Here is a 23,313-nt window from a genome sequence, read left to right on the forward strand (position 1 = left end):
CCCAAGTAGCTCTGTTCTAATCAGCTTTGTTTGGCCACATGCTGTGGTTATCCACAGTGGGAGTGGGTGTCCAAAGATGGCTTTATCCTTCCCCCACTCCTTTTCCCACTCCCACCTAGCATATAAAGTCTTGTCCGAAACCATCCAGAAGGCCGGGCATCATGCAGAGGACATTCAAGGACGTGGCGTGTTCTTAGCCACTGCCTCCCTCCTTTGCTGTGACATCACCACTCTTTCCTGATGCTCAGGAAAGCATATTGTTCCAATTCAAAAAAAGAGAAAACCATTCTCAGTCTTGCTTGTTCTTGTATCAGAAACAAAATACCTGCCTTGTGCTTCCACAAGTGTGGCAGGACACTGAGGTTCCCCGTCAGCATGTGGCCATTAGTCAGCTGGCCATGAGGCAGCAGCAGGCTACCAGACAGCCTACATGTCGAACGGTTCCCCACCATGGCCGTGAACGAAGTGTCTTCAGGGCTAGTGTAGGAACTCAGGAGCCATGTTGATGAGTAACTAAGTTGAGATCCTAGAGAAGGTGTCTTCCCGAGCCAGCTTACCAGCCACAAGTATGGAGACAAGCAGGTGGAAGAATTGGAAACATCCAAAAACTTTTCCAGCAACTTTGCAGATGGTGATAGGCCCCACTGGATGAGGAGCTCTCCATGCAGAGGCATCAAACCCACCCCATGGCCACACCTCCACCCAACCCTCCAGCCTGTCTCCTGCCACTGAGGCAGTATCTATGCTGGCCTTCCTCCCATTGAGCCCTGAACTGGAGTCAGGTTACTCATGCAGGCCTGGTCCGTGGAGGCAACCTGAACAATAGGGCTCCTCACCCTCCCACCACTGCTCCTCCCTGGGCCACACCAGCCTATGGCTACATCTGAGACTTGCTGTCCAAAACAAAATGTCAGTGCCTGTGGCAGGGAGTTCCAAAGGAGAGCTTGGTAACTCAGACTTGTGAACAATAAGCCCTGACAACAGTGCCATCTCACCCCAGTACCTTTGGCCAGGGGCTTCCAAAGCATCTGCACCTTCTGTGAAATCCAGTCTGTGGAAAGTCACATTAATGTTTCTTTGGCAAAGACCAAGGAGAATAGGAAATCAGTCCCAGTGTACCCAGCACGTGTACGTGCATGTGCATTTGTGTGCATGTGTGCACATGCGTGCCTCACCATGTGTCCCAGAGACAGATGTGAGGGCCACCGATATCTTCTGGCTAGTGTCCCTGCAGGGCATGGGTGCTCTCTAGCCACATGGTCACCAGTGCATCTGAGTGACATTTCCTGTCAGGAAAGGGGATGAGTGAGCTGCTCGGTGCCCTGTGAAATGCAGTCTAATGAAGTTCCGGAACTAGTGAAGCTGCAGGCTGTGGCAGGGATGGTGAGGCCCTGTGGAGGGAGGTGTTTGCCCCCTGTGTCTAACACCTGTGAAGGGGTGGAGCCTGGGCCAGAACCCAGGTGGCTCAGCGGGGCCCTTTGGAGCCCAAGTTCCTCTCTGAGGGGCAGCCCTAACCTGCCTGCCCTGCCTCCACCCAGTGCCTCCACCAGCAGGGCTGGGGATGTGGCTCGGGGGCAGCCCATGGCTCCAAGGGCAGGAGGGCAGCCTATGAGTAGCTGCCCCAGCCTCTCTCACTTCTCTCACCTCCTGGTTAATTGTTAACTCTTTCCCTGGCATAAGTATGTGCCAGGCTCAGCAAGCTTGGTGAAAATATGCCAAGACAAGGGCAGAAAAATGGGGCCGTCACACAGAGATAGCCAAAGCCACTTTACAGCCCCCGAAGAACTCCAGCTAGACAGGAAAGTTTGCAGTACCACTCTGCCATCTCCTAGCACAAGTAAGGGGCTGGCCAGGATGAAGTCGTCTCTGAGCAGGCCTTGCTGGGAGTGCCTGACCCTTCTGGAGGTGGTCCAGAAACCCCCGCAACCAGCAGTGCATTCCTGGACATGCCATGCCTGGATCTAACACGTGGGAGAAGTGCCACAGCAATTGAACGCTCAGCATCTTTTTTTTTTCCAAACAAGATAGATTTCACATACCATAAAATTCACCCTTTTGAAGTACACCATTCAGTGGTGTTTTGTATCACAGCATCTACTTTAAGCCAGTGGTCAACCACAGGTCATCACCAAATGCGCCACCAGTGGGCCATATGGACACAATTAGAAGTGTTATTGGGTCTGCTGCCTTCACACTTGTCGGCTCCTCTTTCCTAGGCTGACACTTTGAACTTTCTATTGCAGACAGTCCCCTTTCACCCATCCTGGGCCCAGCAACCCCAGAGCACCTCTGCTGGACTGCAGCCAGGACATTATCTGCTCTGAGCTGGAGCCTCCCACATCTCATTCCCTAGGCTGCCAGGGTGGAGGTCCTGAGGTTTGGAAAGAAGGCCCGTCAGCCCTGAGATGCCCATGTCTGCTAAGGTTTTCTGGAGTCAAGGAGCATTGGCAGGGGTGGGTCCACTTTTGTGAGGTCTGAAGCTTATATAATTTGGAGGACCTTCTTTAAGAAAAAGAATGCAAAGTGGTGAATACAAAATTAGGTCTAGAGTTTTGGAAGGGGCCTGTTCAAGTGAGGACCCGAGGTACAAGGTTCATTAGCTTCACAGTAAATCTTTGCCTGCCTGGGCATTGGGCATTGTGTTTCCCTGATGGGAATGGAGCTCTGGGAAGTGCCCAGGACTTCGGTTCATCCTTGTCTCTCCCAGGTGAGGCTGGGATCTGGAAGTCAATGAAGTTGGTTTTTCTTCTGCAGATGAAGTGGCTGGTTCTGGATATCCACTAAAAACAGCCCGTTCTGTAGGGCGGAGGTACCCATAAAGGGAGCCTGGGGTCCAGGTGCATGATGGGGTTATCACCACAGAGCCTGGACGAAAGGGCTGACCAGTTCGCTGAGGACCAAACTGTAATTGACTCTCATGTGCACCCTGCTCTCACCCACCAGCCAAACCTCCAGCCCCCAGCGGGAGTGGGAGTGGGGCATATCTGACAGTGGGCTCTCGGAGTGCCCTGGAGAGCCATGCCACTTGCACTTGATTGCAACAGGGACACATTCTACTCTAGTCTGTGGACCCGTCAGCTTTTGATTTTGAGCCAGCCCGGTGTCATGATCTGTCCTGAGATAAATGCCTCTTGCAAGTCCAAAGGCTCCTACCTGGGGGCACATTCCACTTGTGTTGGGCAATAATTTGGTTATTTCCCTGCACAGGTTTGTCTCTTCTTGCCTCAAGTTGGCCTTCTTTTCAAGCTTCAGGAGCCTTGAAAAGAGCCCTGCCCAGTCTCTCTTCCAAAGTCTTTGCTTGCTCAACACAGTGTACTATGGAAATCTTCAGAGCATGTTGCATTATGGCAAAAATACCAAAATATCAACCATAGAGTGACTAACTACAAAAACCACAGCTAGGTTTGCCTTGAAAATTATAATAATCCTTTTTAACTTAAAAAGAAAAACAGGCACCCCTCTCTTTCTTTCTCCACCATCGTAGTGTGTGTTTGGCTCCGCCTCTCGCCATGTCTTCTCACAAGACTTTCAAGATTAAGCAATTCCTGGCCAAGAAACAAAAGCAAAATCGTCCCACTCCCCAGTGGATTCGGATGAAAACTGGTAATAAAATCAGGTACAACTCCAAAAGGAGACATTGGAGAAGAACCAAGCTGGGTGTGTAAGGAATTGCACATGAAATGGCACACGTATTTATGCTGTCTGAAGGTCACAATCGCGTTACCATGTCAAGCTGAAAATGTCACCACTATCTGGACAGTTGGACGTGTTTTTTTTGGGAGTATACTTTTTCTCTCTGAATCTGTTAGGAACATGCTGGTTGACTGGGTTCCGTAATAAACACATGAGACCTTTCATTTCAAAAAAGAAAAATAGGCCTCCTTTCCGGGGGCTCCGGATTTCACCAGCCTTCTGTGCACGCCCAGCCATACAAACCACACAGGGGTGGCTCCAAGTGCACTGTGGCCTCTTTGAACTGCAGGCCTTTGCACATCCCAATCCTTTTCCTCGCATGCCTTTCTCATCTCTTTTCTCCTCCAGCTTGAACATCACTTCCTCCTGGCAGTCGCCCCTCTGCAGCTTCCTTTCTGCTCCCACAGGACCATGATGGGGAGGAGAGCTGGGGCATGCAGGATGGAGGAGCTCTTGCTAGCAGACATTAGTCTGCGGCTCCTCTTGGGTGAGAAGGAGCCACAGGTAAAAAGACATAATCGAGCTTTTCTTTTTTTTTTTTTTCTTGAGACGGAGTTTCGCTCTGTCACCCAGGCTGGAGTGCAGTGGCCGGATCTCAGCTCACTGCAAGCTCCGCCTCCCGGGTTCATGCCATTCTCCTGCCTCAGCCTCCCGAGTAGCTGGGACTACAGGCGCCCGCCACGTCGCCCGGCTAGTTTTTTGTATTTTTAGTAGAGACAGGGTTTCACCATGTTAGCCAGGATGGTCTCGATCTCCTGACCTCATGATCCGCCCGTCTCGGCCTCCCAAAGTGCTGGGATTACAGGCTTGAGCCACCGCGCCCGGCCAAGCTTTTCAATGATACAGGCGTTTACTCTTGTCCTTGCGCTGGTGTCACAGGTGGCCCTGCTTGAACAGTAGCCCTGTAGGATATTCTGACCAAAGGTCTCAAGCCCTTCCTCCTTGGCCAGGCACCCGTGCGCCTTTGCCGTTCACTGAAAGTGGGAGAGGTGGGAGAAGGTAAAAGGGACTCTGTGGGTGGAGTCTTCAGGTCAGAGAAGGAGAAGCTGAGCCCGAGGGCTTGGGGAGCGGAGTGGATGAGCAGGTGGAGGTGGAGGTGGGTGTGTGAGCCCAGAACTGGCCCTGCCAGATGGCTGGTCCCTGAGTCAGGCCCAGGCGCTGACTGCCACGTGGGCAGTAGCCAGCCCCAGTCATGGGAACGGCAGGCGGAATCAGAACTCTCTCCACCCCTAGGAGGGCCGCACCTGCCTGGAGCTTCTCCTGCCTGGCCCTGACAGCCCTGGGCTCCCTGTAGGAAAGGATAGGGGCAGGGGCAGCGGCAAGGGTAGGGTGGGGTGGAACACTTGTTATCAGGGCAGCAGTTCCCAGCCATGCCCTGTAGTGTTTGGGTCCCTAGAATAACTCACAGGGGTTGTCGATCAAGGCCACAAAGATCTGAGCCAGGCAAGGTCCAGGGAAAGGCTTTCCCAGAGCCTCCATGCCATCCCCAGGTGCCAACCTCCCTCCTCTTCCTCCCTGGAAGCCAGAGCACCACAATAAAGGGAGGGGGAGAGGTTGGTCATGCCTTCTGGGGAATGGAAGCATTTGTCTCCCAGTCCCTGCCCCTTCTGTTCCCAAGTTCATGGGAAAGGAGGACCTGTCCTGTGCCACAAGAAAGACTCTGGCCCTCACACCTGTCAGTGTACCTCTACTTGGGGCAGCATTTTCAAAGGCCTGTGCTCCAGGCCTGCGCCTCTTTCCTGCAGCCCCCAAGCTGGACCATCAAGGCCTGGTCCTGGGAACAGTGTGGTCAGTTCAGGGGCCTGTGGTTGAACTTTTGCTGCCATCCCATCCCATGTCCAGTGAAAGATACTCACCTCTCAGACCTTCCCTTGCACATGTACTCACTCAACTAATAGCCATTAAGGACCCAGCATGTGCCACATCCATTCTATATACTGGGAGTCAGTGGGGAATAAAGCAGAAAAAAATCCCTGCCCCATGGAACTTCATTCTAGCAGGAGTGGGGTGGGGGAAGACAAACAGGTAACTAAACTTTACAGAGTATGGGAGAACAATAATTCTTAAACTCTCTGTGGTGAAAAACCAGTTGACTTTTTTTTCCATCTGCATTTGAATTTCTGAGCAATGTCAAATTTAGAGATCCTATAGCTAGAGATGATATGGCATAGAAGTTTCCAAATGCATCCCCTCAATTTCTGTATGTGTGTCCTCTTGCAGTGCTGGTCCGCACTGTGTGCCAAGGTAATAAGAGCTTTGGGGGAAAACAGGGAAGGATGAGAGGGATGAGAAGTTTGAAGCAAGGTGGTAGAGCTGCAGGAGAGTTGCAGTTTTAAAGAGGAGTTATTAAGAAGGTGACATTTGAGCAAATATTTGAAGGAGGTAAGGGAGTGAGTCATGTGTGTAACTGAGAAAGGCGCATTCCAGATAGAAGTTTTAATAAAAGGAAAGAGAATTTATAAACTTGAACTTCGACTGGTTGAAGCCCCCCGAGGGGTGAGGGGCAGGGGCAGGAAGCAAAGGAGCATTGTAGGAGGGACACGTGTGAAGGAAAGGCCCCCCAAATCACCCCAGGCCCACCAGCATCCTGAGTGGGGCTACAGTTACATTCTACCTGGTCTCCCCTCTCCTTTCAGAACCTTCTTTCTTTACAAACCAGCTCTCAACACCTGATATGTGGGTCACTCACAACACAGGCTGTTCTTTTAATAAAATGACATTGTTTGCTGTGCTCAGCACATCTACCTCCAGCTTTGAACACGAGAGGTGCTTTAACCCAGGAGCTGGTCTGAGTCCTGCTTCTGCATCTATAGGCACAGGGCCATGACTGTGAAGAAGGTTCCATCCATCTGACTTGCTTCTGCATCTGAGCCCAGGTTATATGGCACAGGAGACGTGGCAGGATGAAGATTCCTTCCTCCATTGAATGTACTTCCACACCTGCTCATGCACCCCACATGCATACAAACACTTTCACAGCAAACACACAGGCATGGCATACACTCATGGGCTTGTCCACATGCACACGTGCCACAAAAACCCAGCATAAGCCTTCAGGTACACAATATGGGCATGAGCACTTATACACACACGTGCACACACATACACATTTTTGGAGGCTTGAATGCACACCCATGCCCAACACACACCTCTCAGGCAGGCCCTCATGTGTCACCTGAACATGGACTCACTCTTCCTACAGGAGAGTTTCTATTCTGAGCAAACACTCAGCATCTGCAGTCAATGGCAAACAGGTGAATGGGACAAAATTCACTCATGTGTCCTGGTGGCCCCACCAATGCAGCCCTGAAGGAGCAGGCAGCAGGCTTGTTCCCTCACCACCAGGCCCGTCAGAAGGGCAAGACCAGGGTGGGGATCAGGTCTGGGTAGGAGTACACTCAGAGCTTCTGGGTACTGACACAAGGTCAGGAGCCAACAGCCTTGTGCGTTCCTGACAAGTAGGTCACCATGACAAGGAGCACTGGCTCACATGCTGGGACCTAAGGTTGACTGGAAAAGACTTGGGAAAATCCAGCTGTTGTGAGACAGCCAGTGTTAGTAGGTGTTGCTTTCCCATGCCAGTGAGTTAGGTTGGATCTATGCAGCAGCAGAGCTATGGAGTGTGTGTCAGCGGCAAGGGCTCTTGCTCAGCACAGCAAAGACTAGGAGAAGAGGGCAGTGGCTTAGGAGGGATTGTAGCGCTGGGAAGGATGGGTGAGGCAGGGGACACATTATGAACAGTGTTTTTTTTTTAGCACACCAGTGTGTTAGGCACTGTGCTGGGTGTTTTTCATGTATTATCTTGCAAGATACAGCACTGTAAGTTAGATTTTATTGCCTCCATTTTACAGATGAGGAGACTGAGGCTCAGAGGGCTTAAAGAAATTACTGTAGGTCCTCAGCTAATAAGGGCAGAGCTGGGATATGAGTCAGGGCTTGTCTGACTGCAGATCTCAGACTTTCTCAACACCATCATGTTGAAGCTAAAACTTGCGTTTTAAACTGTCAAAAGCAAGAGACACCTAAGGAGACATGGCAACTAAAGGTACAGTGGTATCCTAGATGTGATCCTGGAACAGAAAAAAAAAAAAAAACCGTGAACTTTAGTTAATGACAATTAGCTGTGCTACATGTACAATTAATTGTGTTACAAGTACTTTGCTAATGTAAAAGTGTTAATAATAGAGGAAACTGGGTGCAGGGTATACAGAAACTATTTATACTATCTTAATAATGATTCTGCAAATCTAAAACTGTCCTAAAATAAAAGACTTATTTTTTAAACCTTGCATTTTTGCCAGCAACAGGAAGTAGTAGATAACCAACATTCCAAGGTGCAGCCTGTATATAAGGCCTGAAGAGGCCACGATCCCTGGAAAGTTTCTCAAAATAAGAGGCCATTCTGGACTTTGTACCACTGAGTTCCCATCACCTACATAACCTGAAATAGAGACATTAATTTCAGGGCTGTGATCACAGCCAAGGCCACCTTCCTAAATGGGGCAAAAGGGCACTGAAGTCAGGCAGAACAGCTGCAAACTGGCATGAATTCCCAAGGCTGTGGCAGAGAATTCTTGCTGGGTGTGCCTGTACCTCCCTGACAATGTGGCCTGGCAAGACTGATGTCCCTCCATTTTCTCAACTGTTGCCACTAGAATGTAGTGGGAAAAATGTATAAGTCTTACACTTCTTTTGTTAATTTATTCTTAAATATCTTATTCTTAGTAATACTACTATAAATGTAATTGTTTTCTTGATTTCATTTTCTCATATTTTATTTTTAGTACATGAAATAGAATTCATTTTTGCATATTGATCTCATGTTTTGTCACCTTGCTGAACTTGCTTATTAGTCCTAATAGTTTTTTAGTGGATTCCTTAGGATTTTCTATATACTGCAAGATTATGGCATCTACAAATAGAGATAGTTTAAGTTCTTTCTTTCTAATCTTGATGCTTTTTATTTCATTTTCTTGCCTAAGTACTCTAGCCACAAGCTTCAGTACAATGTTGAATAGAATTGGTGGGAACAAATATCCTTGCCTTGTTCCTGATCTTAGGGGTAAAGCATTCAATTTTTCACCATTAAATACAACGTTAAGCTGTGGTGCTTTTAAAACAAAAAGAAAATAGTTGCCCTTTATCAGACTGAGGAAATTTCTTTCTATTCCTGGTTTGTTGAATGTTTCCATCCTGAAAGAGTGTTAAATGTTTTTAAATGCTCTTTTGGCGTCTATTGAAATTATCATGTGGTTTAGTCATTAATTCTATTAATACAGTATATTACATTGATGTCCAGATGTTAAACCAACCTTGCATTCCTGGGATAAATCTCATTGAGTCATAGGGTATACTCTTTCATATATGTTACTATTTCATTGAGTATTTTTCCCGCAAGAATGTGATCCAGGAAAGCAGGGCCACATCTGCCCCTGCTCACCACATTGTCCTCATTCCCTCTAGCAGTGCCAGGCACAGAGAGTGCTCAGTGAACCTCAACAAATGAATGAAAAAGTCAATCTATAAAACACAGGATCTCACAGGCCTCCAAAGAGTTCACACTAGGAATAGTGACCATCATATTATCACAAATGTCTAAGTATGCATAATCCACATAAACTGTAGAGTCAAAGGAGGTTATAAAAAACCCAAACTTAGAATGAAGCCCTTTCTGAGTGAGGGGGCATTAGGTGGCTTGCTCCACTACAGTCAAGGGTGTCTCACTTTAGTTTCCAGACTGAGAGGCAGAAGCTTATGGGGACTTGGGGCCCTCTCTCCACATGCAGGTCCCCCCAGCCTAAGGAAACATGCCAAGGTCTTAGGTGATGACATATGATCTAGGATTGCTGTGAGCAAACATAAGACAGATGAGTGGGTATGTTGTGGAAAGCAGGGTCTTGTCTGCTGTGGTCTGGGGATCCGTGGACCCTGTGGCAGTCAAGCTTGTCCCTGTTGACAGGTATGATTCTAATACAACTTCTAAGCAGGTTTCTTAAGCTCATCCTGAGATCACAGCTATTAATCTAAACTCTGGGGGCTGGCATGAGGATTAAATGAGATAATAAATGAAGACCCTTAGCACGATGCCCGACATAGACTAAGTGTTCAGTAAATGGGGACATTTTTGTTTTATGCTAAGTTTTATTATTGTTTTATGCTTTTATTATTTTTACAATTATTTTAGAAGGAAGTCCACTGACAGCCAGACTCTGTTGTAGCTTCATTTTATTCATAACTTCAAAAATCTGGCAGTCTCTTCCAGTAGGTACCACTTGAGTCGATCCAAGACCCAAAGAGCACAAGGTGCTCCCCAGGAGCAACTGGCTGGGCACCACCCTCACCTGCTACCTGGACACAGATGAGGGGTGCTTCAAGACAAAGAGGAAAGAAAGCTTTTCTTTCTCCCTGAATAAAAGCCTTGAGGGCAAGGGAAGTTGCCCTCCCTCTCACCCTCTGTCCCCCCTACCACATTTCAGGCTGGCTGTTGATACCCACAGTAAGGACAGTCCAGTCACAACACAAAGGCCATGGCACAAGAGGGCACCATAGGAAGAGAGCTGAGCACAGCCAGAGAGCTGGGTGCCCTGCCTGCCAGCTCTAAGAGGATCCCTGGTTCTTCTCTCCTGTGTGGTGGGAACTCCTCTCTGGATTCTGGCTTCTAGCTCCTCATCTCCTCCATAGCTGCCTTATAAGAGCAAGGCAGAATATACCAAGAATGTATTTGCTGGTCTTTTAGCAACCACTGTGCTTGCTGAGCCAGCCTCAGGCCCTTCCCTTCCAGGAAGCAGAGCAGCAGAGCCAGCCAGGCCAGGGTTTTGGCTTGAAATGCCCCCAAGACCAACCAGCTGTGCTCTCAGCCCAGGTGAGCTTCTGTGGGACCACAGCCCAGATGACCTCATAGACTCCTTACTAATGATATGGATTCCATTGCAGCCATAGGTGGAGTTGACTAAGACATTGAAGAAAATTGAAAAGAACAGTTAGAAGGCCGGGCGCAGTGGCTCAAGCCTGTAATCCCAGCACTTTGGGAGGCCAAGACAGGTGGATCACGAGGTCAGGAGATCGAGACCATCCTGGCTAACATGGTGAAACCCCATCTCTCCAAAAAAAAAAAAAATGCAAAGGGCTAGCCAGGCGTGGTGGCGGGTGCCTGTAGTCCCAGCTACTCGGGAGGCTGAGGCAGGAGAATGGCATGAACCTGGGAGGCGGAGCTTACAGTGAGATTTGATCCAGCCACTGCACTCCAGCCTGGGCGACAGAGCAAGACTCCGTCTCAGAGAAAAAAAAAAAAAAAAAGAACAGTTAGAAAAGTAGAAGGAGAACTGGGGCACCAATGGGATGTGAAGGCCTGTAGGGGAGGAAGGGGGAAGGAGCATGGGGCCTGAAGAGGCCACAGGGTCTGGCAGTTGTGAAGCCACAAGTGGCTATCTGGTGCAAACTTTCATAGTTAGAGAAGGTGTTGAAGCTGTCTGTCCAAGGATGTTCATTACAGAATTGTTTATAACAAGGAACCATTGAAAATAACTTCAAGGTCCAGCCCCAGGAGACAAATAAATAAATTGTGGTTCAGCCACGCAGAGGTAAAAAAAAAAAAATTAGCTCACAGGTTTTGTTTGGCTATGAAGAAGAAGCGGATTGTTTGCGAACATTAAAAAGACTGAGAAGTTTTATGGGAAAAAATCCAGATGTCCAGCTTCGCTTAAACACCAAAAACTCTGGCAACATTAGACCCTCATTTCCACTTGACATGACTCTGGCTGCAGCAAGAAGCAGCTGCGTCCTTCAGATGAGGAAGTCCCTCCAGGTGGCCAAGGTTTCTACCCACCCAGTCTCTCATGCAGTTTCATGTCAGTATCTATCAGCTATGGTTAGAGATCTTGTGCACATTCTTCCCTGAGGCTGGAACATTCTCCTCTTCACCCCCAACCCTGTGCCCTGATAAGTCATTTTGATTCTTCAAAAAATAGCATTAATGTCACCTCTTCAGGGAAAATTTCCCTAACTACCACATAGTGAGTTGGGTCATCCTGTTTCGGGTTCTTCTTGCATCCTTGTAAAACTCTTCACTACTCTCACTAAAGAAGTGTCTATGACAGCTCTCCGTTACAGAAGAAGTCCACTCAGTGAATACAGAAAGAAATACAAAGTCACCATTAGAATACCAGATGCCCCAAAGGCAAGATCCACCCACGGATATTAAACTCAGTGGGTGAAAGTTTAAGAAATATGATATTTACATAGTCTCAAAATATTTTCCCCATAACAAATTTTCATTAATTACAAAGGGGAAAATAGTAACTTGAGAGTGAAGAAACCTAGCAGATTTTACTTTAACCAAGTGACCAAGGTTAACATCACCAGTAATAAGTTGCGTTGACATCCTGCACCCCTTGATAGGATGCACTGAGAAAAGCATGTCACTTCTGTGGTATCTGTCCCAATAAGGCATAACCGCAGTCTAATCGTGAGAAAGCATCAGACAAACCCAAACTGAGGGGCATTCTACAAAACAACTGCCCAGTACACAGAAAAGCCTTAAGGTCATGAAAGACAAGGAAAGACTGAGGAACTGACACAGATTGGAGGAGATGAAGGAAACATGACAACCAAATTCAAAGTGAGACACAGGATCAGATCCCAGAACAGGAAAAAAAAAAAAAGTAGAAAAGAAAGTCTGTACTGAATGGCATTATGCCAATATTAATTTCTTAGTTTTCATAATGGTCGTACTGTATAGTTATGTAGGATGTTAATCTCTGGGGAAGCTGGGTGAAGGGTATGTGGAAGCTCTCTGTATCATTTTTGCATCTCCTCTGTAAGTCTGAAATGATCTCAAAATTGAAAAAAATCAAAAACATATGTGTGTAATTATTTGCCAGATGCCTGTGCCCCCTCCTGGGAGCCTATAAACTTCATAAGGATGTGGACAGGGACTGTGAATGCACTATCTCTATTCATCATTGCATCCTGACATTATGGAAAGTGCTTTACACATAGTGGGTATTCAATTAATATGCACTGAATAAACAGATTCATAGTTGTTGACACAGAAAAATGTCCTTGGCATATGATTAAGTAAAAAAGCTAGGATACAAAACAGCACAATGGGATCAACAGTTCGATCCCATTTTTTGCTTTGAAAAATCATATACCAATATTTGCATAAATGAAAAGACTATAACGATTTTAAAATGAAATGTTGACAGTGGTTGTCACTGGAAGATAAAGTTATGGGTATTTTTTTCTTCTTTTTACTTTGCTATATATGTATATATCTTGAGACAGAGTCTCGCTCTATTCCCCAGACTGGAGTACAGTGGCGTGATCTCAGCTCACCGCAACCTCCACCTCCCGGGTTCAAGTGATTCTTGCCTCAGTCTCCCAAGTAGCTGTGATTACAGGTGCCCGCCACAATGCCCAGCTAATTTTTGTACTTTTAGTAGAGATGGGGTTTTGACATGTTGGTCAGGCTGGTCTTGAACTCCTGGCCTCAAGTAATCTACCCGCCTCAGCCTCCCAAAGTGCTGGGATTACAGGCGTGAGCCACCGTGCCTGGCCTACTTTGCTGTATTTTCTTTTTTTTTTTTTTTTTTTTTTGAGGCAGAGTCTCGCTCTGTCGCCGGACTGGAGTGCAGTGGCCAGATCTCAGCTCACTGCAAGCTCCGCCTCCCGGGTTTACGCCATTCTCCTGCCTCAGCCTCCCGAGTAGCTGGGACTACAGGCGCCCGCCATCTCGCCCGGCTAGTTTTTGTATTTTTAATAGAGACGGGGTTTCACCGTGTTAGCCAGGATGGTCTCGATCTCCTGACCTCGTGATCCGCCCGTCTCGGCCTCCCAAAGTGCTGGGATTACAGGCTTGAGCCACCGCGCCCGGCCGCTTTGCTGTATTTTCTAAGCTTATTTAGATTTTCACAAGCTATTTTTATGTGGAGAAAAGAAAGTGTGTATATACACATACATAAAGAATGCCCTGAGCACTGTGCCCAGGTTCCTGTATGTGTGCAGACCTGGAGCCAGATCCCCGAGGGCTGGGCAGAAGATGCAGGTGTCTGAGCCCTGGGAGATGGTGACCCAGCAGCATGGTGACTGAAGTCAATGGAGGGGCGAGGTGCCAGAAGGGCAAGTTAATTACCCTCCACTTCTCAGCTTCTCCATTCAGCCAGCTGGCACTTCCTACCTAAGCAAAATTCTGAACTCATGCATTAATTTCCTCGAGCTGCCATAACAAATGGTCAGGAACTGGGTGACAACGCAGGAATGTATTCTCACAGTTCTGGAGGCTAGCAGTCTGAAATCAAGGTGTTCACAGGGCCATGCTCCCTCTGAAGATGCTAAGGGGGAATTCTTCCTGGCTTCTGATGGCTCCTGGCAGTCCTTGGTATTCCTTGGCTTATAGCTGAGTCACTTCACTCCCTACCTTTGTCATTATATGGCCTTCTTCCCTGTGTCTCCTCTGTGTCTCTGTATCCAAACCTACCTCTCCTTTTTCTTATAAAGACATCAGTCATTGAATTTAGGGCCCACCCTAATCCTGTATGGCCTCATCTTAACTTGATTACATCTGCAAAGACCCTATTTCTAAATAAGGTCACATTCACAGGTATCAGGGGTTAGGACTTGAGCATATTTTTTGAGAAGAGACAGTTCAACATACTATAGCCAGGAACTACCCTGTACCCATTTTCTATTACTGTGTAACATACCACTTCAAAACTTAGCTGCTGAAAACAACCATTTTACTTGCTCATAATTCTGTAAATTAGAGCCCAGCAATTAGGGCTGGGCTCAGCTGAGAGATTCTTTTGCTAGTCTCCCCTGGGCTCATTAGTGGGGCTGCAGTCTTCTGGTGGCTTGACTGAGGGGGAAGGTTCAAGGTGGTCATATTCATGTCTGACACTTGGTGTTGGCAGTAGTGAGTCAGTCTGGTGAGCCTCAACTGGGATGGTATTTGTCTACTCCACGTGGCTTGTCATGCTCCATCAGGCTAGCCCAGGCATGTTCACATGTAGATTGGCAGATGCTAAGAGGACAAAAGCAAAAGCTGCAAAGCCTCTGGAGGACTAAGCTGCTGCATTCTAGTGGTCAAAGCAAGTCACAGGCAAACCCAAATTCAAGGGGTAGGGAAGGTGACTTGACCTTTTCAAGGAAGAAGTAGCAGAGTTATGTTGCAAAGGGGCATGCACATAGGAATGGGAGGGGTTACTGAAGCCATCTTTGCAAACTATCTACCATAGACTTCAAGTTCTGGGAGGATAAGATAAACAGATCCAGGCCTTGACCTTAAGAAGCAAGTCTAGCCCCCTGACTGAGGCACTGCAGCAAGTGCCACGTGTTAGAATAAAGGCACAGGAGAAAGCAGTGAATTCCCTGGTGTGTATAGCAGAGAGCGAGTAGGAAGTGAAAACTGAGCTGCCCACTCACCCTCTAAGTCCCAAGTCAAGGACCTCTCATCCGTGTCTGGTTCTGGATAATGACCTCCATGTCCTGGGCCCTTTAGGGCTCCAGATACAAGCTAAAATAATCATAGTTTAACCCTAAAGCAAGGATGGCATGGTCTCAAATCCCCAAAGAAGCAGTTACGTTCTCATGCTGACTGAGGCAAGAAAAGGTTTCCCAATGTAAGAGTTGGTACACAAATGGACTTAGAGCTAACCCTTGACAGAGTCCCTTTTCCCTCCCTCACAGACAAATGCTTGCCCTCTTCTCCAGTGACTGCTCAGGAGAGGTCTATCTGCCTACACTTCTGTGGGAGGAAAAACTCCAAGTACACACATCTAATATGCCATCAGGGGGTGGGAATCCTGGCTGCATTTTTTTCACTTGTAACTTTGACCCGCTTTCCTCATCTGTGAGATGTGGGTTCATGGGGCTACAGTAAGAACCAGTGAGAATTATTTGCAAACACTCCAGAAATTGTGCCATTGTCTGTAAGGACATGTGTAGCTCTTGGCTCATTCATTTACTTAATCGTTCCCTCTTGTAATGTTTAACCCCATTTTGTCTGCCCACAGCAGCATCCTCCATCTCCCAGGATCCACTCTTCACTCTTTTCTGAATACGAACTTTGAATGGGAAATGCTGTATTCCTGGATACCCTCTTCATAGTGATTGGTCCAAGGTTGAGCAATTGGCTCAAGTTGGGTCAGTCAGCATTCTTCCCTGAAATTTTTCAGTGTGAGAATGTAAAGAAGTAGCTTATTTCCCCTTTGGATTTGTAGTCACAAAGTGCTGGAGCCATTTATGGTCGAGTCCTTCACCATGGGGAGGAACTGGAGCGAGGGTAGAAGATGTAAGTGAATTCTGGTGCAGTGTCAGTTCTTGGTTCCAGCTGTCTCTGAGGCCCACCTACACCCTTCTCTTCCTGCAGCTATGAGGACTTTCCCAGAGAAACTTCTTTTTGCCTAAGCTTGAAACCAAAGGAATCTTGACCAAGACAGATACTTTGTTGAACGTTTATTGAGCAATTCCATCTGCCAAGCCCTGGAGATACAACAGAGAAGACATGGATCCTTTCCTCTGAAATGTCGTAGTGGCAGAGAAGACAACAGGCAGGTGATGGGGGCTGCCACAGTCGTAGTGCAGAGCAGGCAAGCTCCGTGTTGCTTAGGGGAGTCCACAAACATCTCACAGGAGGAGGAGGCGCCTACCCACAGCCTTAGGTAAGACTCCCTAGCGGTGGGGCGGGGGTGGATGGGGAAGTGCAGGGCTGTGGGGAGTTGCAGGAGACTGTTGGGATGTGAGGGTAACAGTGTGTATAAAGGCACAGGATACGGATTGACACAACACTACTGGGGAACAGAGCATTTCCTGGGGGCTGGGACTCAGGTGGAGAATGAGACAGCATCAGATCAGAAGGGCCTTGTGGACTAGGCTTGAGAGCATGACAGTAGTGGACAGTTGCTGAGGAGCTGGGTGCAACCAGGGTCATCATACTTGTATGAAGAGGTGTACCAGGTGAGACGCAGGCACTGGGAGGGCTGCTTACATCATGCTAAGGCAGTTACCTAGTTTCTACCTACAGCCTTCACCCTGCACCTTGGGACACTCACCTAAAGGGGGTCAGTAGATGCGAATGGAGCTCCCTCATGCAGACTAGCTCAGCCTCCTTCCGAAGCTGGTCCTGTCATTAGGACCATGGGATCAGGCCAGCCCCTCTGCACACCCTGCCTGCCCCACTCAGCAGCAGGCAGAGGCCAGCAGTCCCATGGTGGACTGGCTTTGCTGTAGGCACCATGCCCTCTGCTCCTCTGCTCTGAGATCCTGGAGCAAGCTGCCCTGGCAAAAAACATATCTGCTCACAATTTTAAAAGCAGCAGCAACAAGAAGTGAGCTCTTTGGTTCATACAGGAGGAAAACAGAGCATTTAGAGGAGGAGGATCTCTGTGGAGCCCCTCTCAGCTGCGCAGGACCAGAGGTGGCCTCCTTCTAGGAATCAGAGCCCTTCTTTCCTACAGCAGTCCTTGAGTGACAGGCACCTTCTCGGGGGCTTGGTACACCAAGCAGAAGGGCCCTCAATCCAGGGGCAGCCAAGAGATCAGGCCATGTGGAGCCTATGAGCTGGACCCAAGAGCAGGTGGTCAGCTCAAGGCAAAGGTATTTCTTGGACACTTGTACCTAAAGCTGTGGTCAGAGATGAGTAAGCACCACAGAGGCTATCAAGAGGTGGTATGAGCAGGTAAGCAGCTGAGGTCAGATAGCTGGAGAGTTTCCCAAGACTCAAATACATATTCCCAGATGCTCTGCCAGACAGAATCCCATCTACCCGCCATCCTCCACAGCACCTTGCTCTGCCTCCTGCAGTGACAGGTAACAAGATTCTGTGAATTCTTTGCCCACCATGCTGTGAGGCTCTGAAGACAGGACCTGGCTTGTTCCCACCACAGCCCCAGCTCCAGCCTAGGCCTGGTGTAGGGCAGAGGCTGCAAATAGGAGTTGGTAGTGAATAAATGGCCGCTTGAGGAGCTTTCAGCAGCACTCTGGGGCAGCAGTGCATGTTGGGGTGAGAACAGCCCCAGAGACTGGAGGAGAGGATCTCGGAAAAGGGTCGCAGGACAAGCAGCAAACTCAGATCCAGAAAGCCTGATCTGAGACAAGCTCAGGGAGACAGGAGGAACAATCTGGGCCAGGCGGCCTCACCAGGAGTGTCCCAGCAGAGGAAGCCAAGAGCAGGGAGGACAGGGATGCAGGGAGGTGATGGACCTGGGATGAGAAGAACCCACAGGTGAGGGGACTCAGGACAGAGAATAAGGACTCAGGGTCCCTCATAATCTTAGCAACAGGAAAGATCTCAGCACTGGCCTGGATATTGCCATAATGCCCACAGTAACCAGGGTCCCACACCTAGGCTCAGTGGACCCTCAGGACTGGGGCGGCCAGGATTCATACTTAGGAAGGCTGGATGAGCTGGCCGCTGGCAGAACAGGGTGAACCCTGTGACCAGACCAGTGAGCATGAGGACCCTGCAGGCTGAAAAGGAAATTGTTGGGCAGAGGCTGTTACTGTGATAGCCTCAGTGACTTATCAAGAGTGTTGCATCTGGGCTACTCAGTGGTACACTGGGTTGGCAGGGGAAAGGTGGGAGCTGTGGGGCTGCAGGCAGGGAGTGACTTCTAGTCCGGATGGGAGTCAGAGCCACTTCATTGCTAGAACAGCAAGTGGAGGGTAAGCAGGACTTAGCTGGGTGCTGGGGTGGCCTTTGAGTACCGGGTCCAAGCCCTTAGGCACCCAGGACAGAGGGAAATGGAAAGTGTCCCACCAGGTGGAGAAGAGGGAAGGATGAGGTTGGAAAGGGAATTGAGACCATCCCAGAGGGCTGTGTAGGCCAAGGCCAGAGCTGAATGCTGTCCTGAATGCCTGCAGGGTGCCAGGGAAGGGTTGCAAGCAAGGCGTGGCAAGGTGAGATTCGCATTTTTGAAAGAACTGTAGACTCACCCTGTCTTCCCCACCATCCTCCACTCCAAGGCCTACAGTGCTATGCCCTGTGGTATTTCTTTGGCAGCTATGACCTTGAGCTCTCAACAGTGACCTACAAGAGGTCTGGGAGAGACAGACAGGGGTGGCAGCAGGCAAGTTGCCCATGGGTAGCTCCACCCTGGGGCCTCACTCCAGGAGATTCCTTGCTGGGCAGTGACCATGGCAGGGATCAGGCTCAGGCTTGTTTAGACTCAGAATCCCCAGGCATAGGAGGAAGTGTGGCCACTATGTCTTGGGCCTCACCCAGAATGAAGTACCCTTTAGAAGCCCATTGGCTTCTCCAGGTATTGGGCCTGGCCTGCAAGCCTTCCCCACCTGCCTGGCCCTCCCAGCCCTGGCTTCTCGTTGGGCTGGTCTGGCCAAGCTGGAAGGCCCCAGGGCCACATTTTGGACCCTGCCCTCACCTGTACCTGCGTCAGTGCTGCTGCCAGCCTCCTACCTCGGGCTTAAGGAGAGGGCCCACCCTGGGCCCTGGCTCCTCACCAGCTATCCGGGACTCTCCCGTCCCCATTGCTTGTCAGACAGCCTGGGTTGGGCTGTGCTTCTGAGCCCCATCCTCCCCCATCCCCACCACTGCCCAGCTCAGCATCTTCCAGGGATACTCAGGTTCCCAGGCCCTGCCTCAGGTGAGGGCCACATTGCCACTCCTTTGCACAGTTCCAGATGGCAGAAACCAAAAGTGTGCACAGGATAGGGGCTGGGATCCCTAACCCTTCCCTGCTTGTACAGGCACCCTGCCACCCCACACTTGCTCCCTATGACCACACCAAGCCATAATCTATGGCACTTCCCCTGCACTCCTGGGAGATTTTTTTACCACGTGGGGACTTGGCGAGAAGTGATTCATTACTTTCGACAACAGAAGGATGACGCAATCTACAGCTCCCCAGAGGAGAAGGGAGGGAGGGGCACACCAGGAGCAGGTCCAGGGGACAAGAGGGAACAGAGAATCATATGTCCAAGCATTGTTTTTAGCCCCTCCTATAATATCGTGCTGGGCACAGATGGCGCAGCAGCTCTGCCTTGGAGGAGCTCAAGCTGGCTGGAGATAGATGATAGGAAGTTGATAATATGTGGAGCAGGTGTTTGTGAAGCAGGAAGCAGAGGTTCCAGGAACAGAGACCTGTGATCTAGGGGCAGCCAGAAAATCTCAGAGGAAGACCATCCCAGCTGAGGCCTACAGGTTGAGTTGGCCAGTTAAAGAAGGACAGTGAGGCTAGAAGGAGGATGAGCCAGGGTGACATGAGGGAAAGGAAGGTACAGGGAGGACAGCAGACCTCTTTTTTTTTTGAGACAGAGTCTCGCTCTGTCACCAGGCTGGATTGCAGTGGCACGTTCTCGGCTCACTGCAACCTCCAACTCCCTGGTTCAAATGATTCTCCTGCCTCAGCCTCCCAAGTAGCTAGGATTACAGGCATGCACCACCATGCCTAGCTAATTTTTGTATTTTTAGTAGAGATGGGGTTTCACCGTGTTGGCCAGGATGGTCTCGATCTTCTGACCTCATGAGCCGCCTGCCTCGGCCTCCCAAAGTGCTGGGATTATAGGCGTGAGCCACTGCGCTGGGCCAAAAGTAGACATTCTACATGGCTAGAGAGTGGAGGGCCAAGTGGTACAAGACGGGCCTGGAGAGAGAGTGGCCAGGATAGCATGGCCTCCAGGAAATATCTACTGCCAGGCAGGGTGTTTTTTGGTGAGATGTCCCTTTACTGGATAGGGGGATGCGGCTCCTGCCAGCGTCCTGTGTATACAACCCAGAATAATGCCCTCCAAACGGCTCACTCCTGCTTCTGTCCTGTGAGCCCGGGACCATACTACACAGTTAGAACCACAAGAGTTTCCTATATGAGCTATCCTGTCCTCCCAGGACCCCAGCCAAGCCAGTGCTTTGCTTTCACTGACCACATAATAACTTATTTTGCAAATAGGCATCTGAGATTCAGAGCAGCCAAGGAACTTGACTGAAGTCATGGGGCACACCAGAGGAGAAGGGGGTTCAAGGCTGTCCAATGCCGAAGCTTTGGGCAATGTTAATGGGTGTCACACGCTACACAAACAGGCACTTTTCTGCAGGACTTTTCAGAACCTTTAATGAAAGGCGTATATAACATGGAGAGATGCATTTTTTCCTTTTGTCCCTAATGGACACCTTTCATCCCCAATGGATCCGCTGTCTCCAAGAAGCCTATTCTGGGCCTGCTGTCTGAACTGTAGGGTCAGAGACAGGATTTTGGAGGCCTCCCTGCTCTATGCTCTCTGTTTGTTGACTTTAGCACTGTCCTTTTTTGATTTTCCAATTGCATTTGGGAAGATTGGCTTTTAATTGGAGGTTTACATGAGCATGGGTGAAGGAGAATGGGGAAGTTAAGCTCCCTTGACCTCCAGCCTTCACAAAAGACTTCTTCATTCCATGCACATTACCTGAGGCCTTGGATCACCTATGTTGATGTGTCTGTGGCTCAAGAAGGGACACTCCCAGAGGAAAGAGCCGCTCTGGGTCACCAAGTGTGCCAGCATGTTTTGGGAAGGCTTCCAGTAAGTGGTCGTGTTTTATTGTGAAGGAAAGGTGGGAAAAGAACAGAAGACAAGAGCAAAGGCATAAAGGAAGGAGTCACGGTTACAGGAAGTGCAGGGATCATAGGTCCTGAGGCTCGGAAGAAGTCAAGAAAGGAAATCAGTACTGGTGGTAAAGGCCTTGTAGGCAATGAGGGATTTGGACTGGGATCTGGGGGTGTCAGAACCATAGAAGGTACCTGAGACAGGGATGACTAAATCAAATTCACAAACAATTCTAGCCTGGATTCACTGCCAGCAGAAGGGATTCCAGGCATTTCTTCCTCCCTGTGAGCTCAACTCACTCTTGCTGCAATGTGCCAGCTCTGACACAGCCCATGCCACCTCCTGCCTTGGCCTCCTTTCCCGCAGCCTCCTTGGCCTGGCATCTCTGTCATCTCTGCTCCCCTGCAAACTCCTATGGACAGCCTCACATTGTCCTCACTGAGAACCTTGCACCAGGCACTGTGCTCACTGCAGGCTCCTCAGCTAAGCCTTTTGCGGCCCCATCTTTCTGCTCACTAGGGACTATCCCCAGTGCCTTTAAAGAAGGGTGGTGCCACTGGGGCACAAAGCAGTGACTGGGGCATCAGGAAAATGCTGGCAGGTGCCCCCCTACTCCAGAGAACACAGGATAGCACTCTTTCCTTAGTGCAGTCTGCTCTCCATCCCAGCTTTCCTGGAGCCCATCCCTGGTTTTGGGGAAAGAGAAACGTTCAACCAAACCAGAGACTAACCCTCAGGGTTACCCTGACCAGGATGCTCATTTCACTCCCAATAGGCAGATGCCAAAAACTGCCTGGAGGAGAGTGTGGAGACAGAAGAAAGGGGCCTGACTGGCAGCATTAGACCACAGTAATCTACCGCCCCTACCCCATCCTTGGGAGTGTGAGGGATCCAGATGGCTGGGCTAAGGCTGCTGTTATCTCTGCCCTCTGGGCGGGGCTGGGACAGGACTGGCTTCCTTCAGGGCTCTAACTGACACATCTTTTCTTTGATGGGCTAATTCTTTGATGTGGTTGTCCTTGGCCTCAGAGTGGTGACTTTTCCCATCCCTGCTGGGATCCTGGGGATGGGGTCGCTGTGATCAGCCCATGACAAGCACTGCCCCCTCCAAATACCTAACATGCTGTAACATGCTCTTGGAATTCTCTCTCCCTTGGCTTCCATGAAGGGTCAGAATCTCGTGAATCTGCTGTTTAACTCCCTGCTGGCATGTTAGGTATTTTTACAATTGTTCTGAAATCCCATTATCTCAGCCTTCTGAACAGGCTCAGTGTCTCGTGCTGACTGAATACGTGACTGGCCACCAATCCTCTCCTGCTGGCCTCACTCAAGGGGATGCCAGAGAGCCCCAGGCTGCGGGCTCCCCAAAGTCTGCTCCTCCGACTTCAACACACTCTCTTCTCCTGAGGCCAGGGCCGTGGGAAAAGCACAGTGATCGCAAAAATAGAATGGAATGGTCTTGGCCACACTGGATAATTGTAAACACAGAATGATGTTTCAAAGAAAAACAAAAGTAAAAATTATAGAGTTGATGAGCTGGGAGGAGCTCAGTTAATTTTACTCAGTCTCTGTAGCCAGCACTTCCCACAGGTGTAATTTTACACTTACCTGTGTTATTATTTGTTATTATTTGCTTAATTCATTCAACAAATATTTATTGAGCACCCACTATTCTAGATGCTTGCGCTACATCCATTATCAAAGCAAAGACCCTGTCGTCCAGGGGCTTCCATTCCAGAGGATTGGTGGGGGAGGCAGAGGACAGCAAAAAGTAGACTCATAAATCTCAAAATGACAGAGCATGTTAAAGGTGATAAGTGTGGCCCTGCACGGTGGCTCATGCCTATAATCCCAGCACTTTGGGAGGCCGAGGCAGGTGGATCACCAGGTCAGGAGTTCCAGACCAGCCTGGCCAACATGGTGAAATCTCTACTAAAAATACAAAAAAAAAAAAAAAAAAAAGTCAGGCATGGTGGCGCGTGCCTGTAGTCCCAGCTACTCAGGGGGTCTGACACAGGAGAACTGCTTGAACCCGGAGGCAGAGGTTGCAGTAAGCCGAGATCACGCCACTGTACTCCAACCTGGGGC

General features: G+C 49.2%; 1 protein-coding gene across 1 annotated transcript; it reads left to right on the forward strand.

Annotated features, from left to right (window-relative positions):
- The first annotated feature begins 3,490 nt into the window (after positions 1–3,490).
- On the forward strand, positions 3,491–4,216 carry LOC117084162 (putative 60S ribosomal protein L39-like 5). Its single transcript, XM_033212635.1, has one exon. The coding sequence runs from the start codon at positions 3,510–3,512 to the stop codon at positions 3,663–3,665; it is 156 nt and encodes a 51-aa protein (XP_033068526.1). The 5' UTR covers positions 3,491–3,509; the 3' UTR covers positions 3,666–4,216.
- The last annotated feature ends 19,097 nt before the right edge of the window (positions 4,217–23,313 follow it).

This window comes from Trachypithecus francoisi, unplaced genomic scaffold, assembly GCF_009764315.1.
Source record: "Trachypithecus francoisi isolate TF-2019V2 unplaced genomic scaffold, Tfra_2.0 Lachesis_group0, whole genome shotgun sequence".
Taxonomy (NCBI): domain Eukaryota; kingdom Metazoa; phylum Chordata; class Mammalia; order Primates; family Cercopithecidae; genus Trachypithecus; species Trachypithecus francoisi.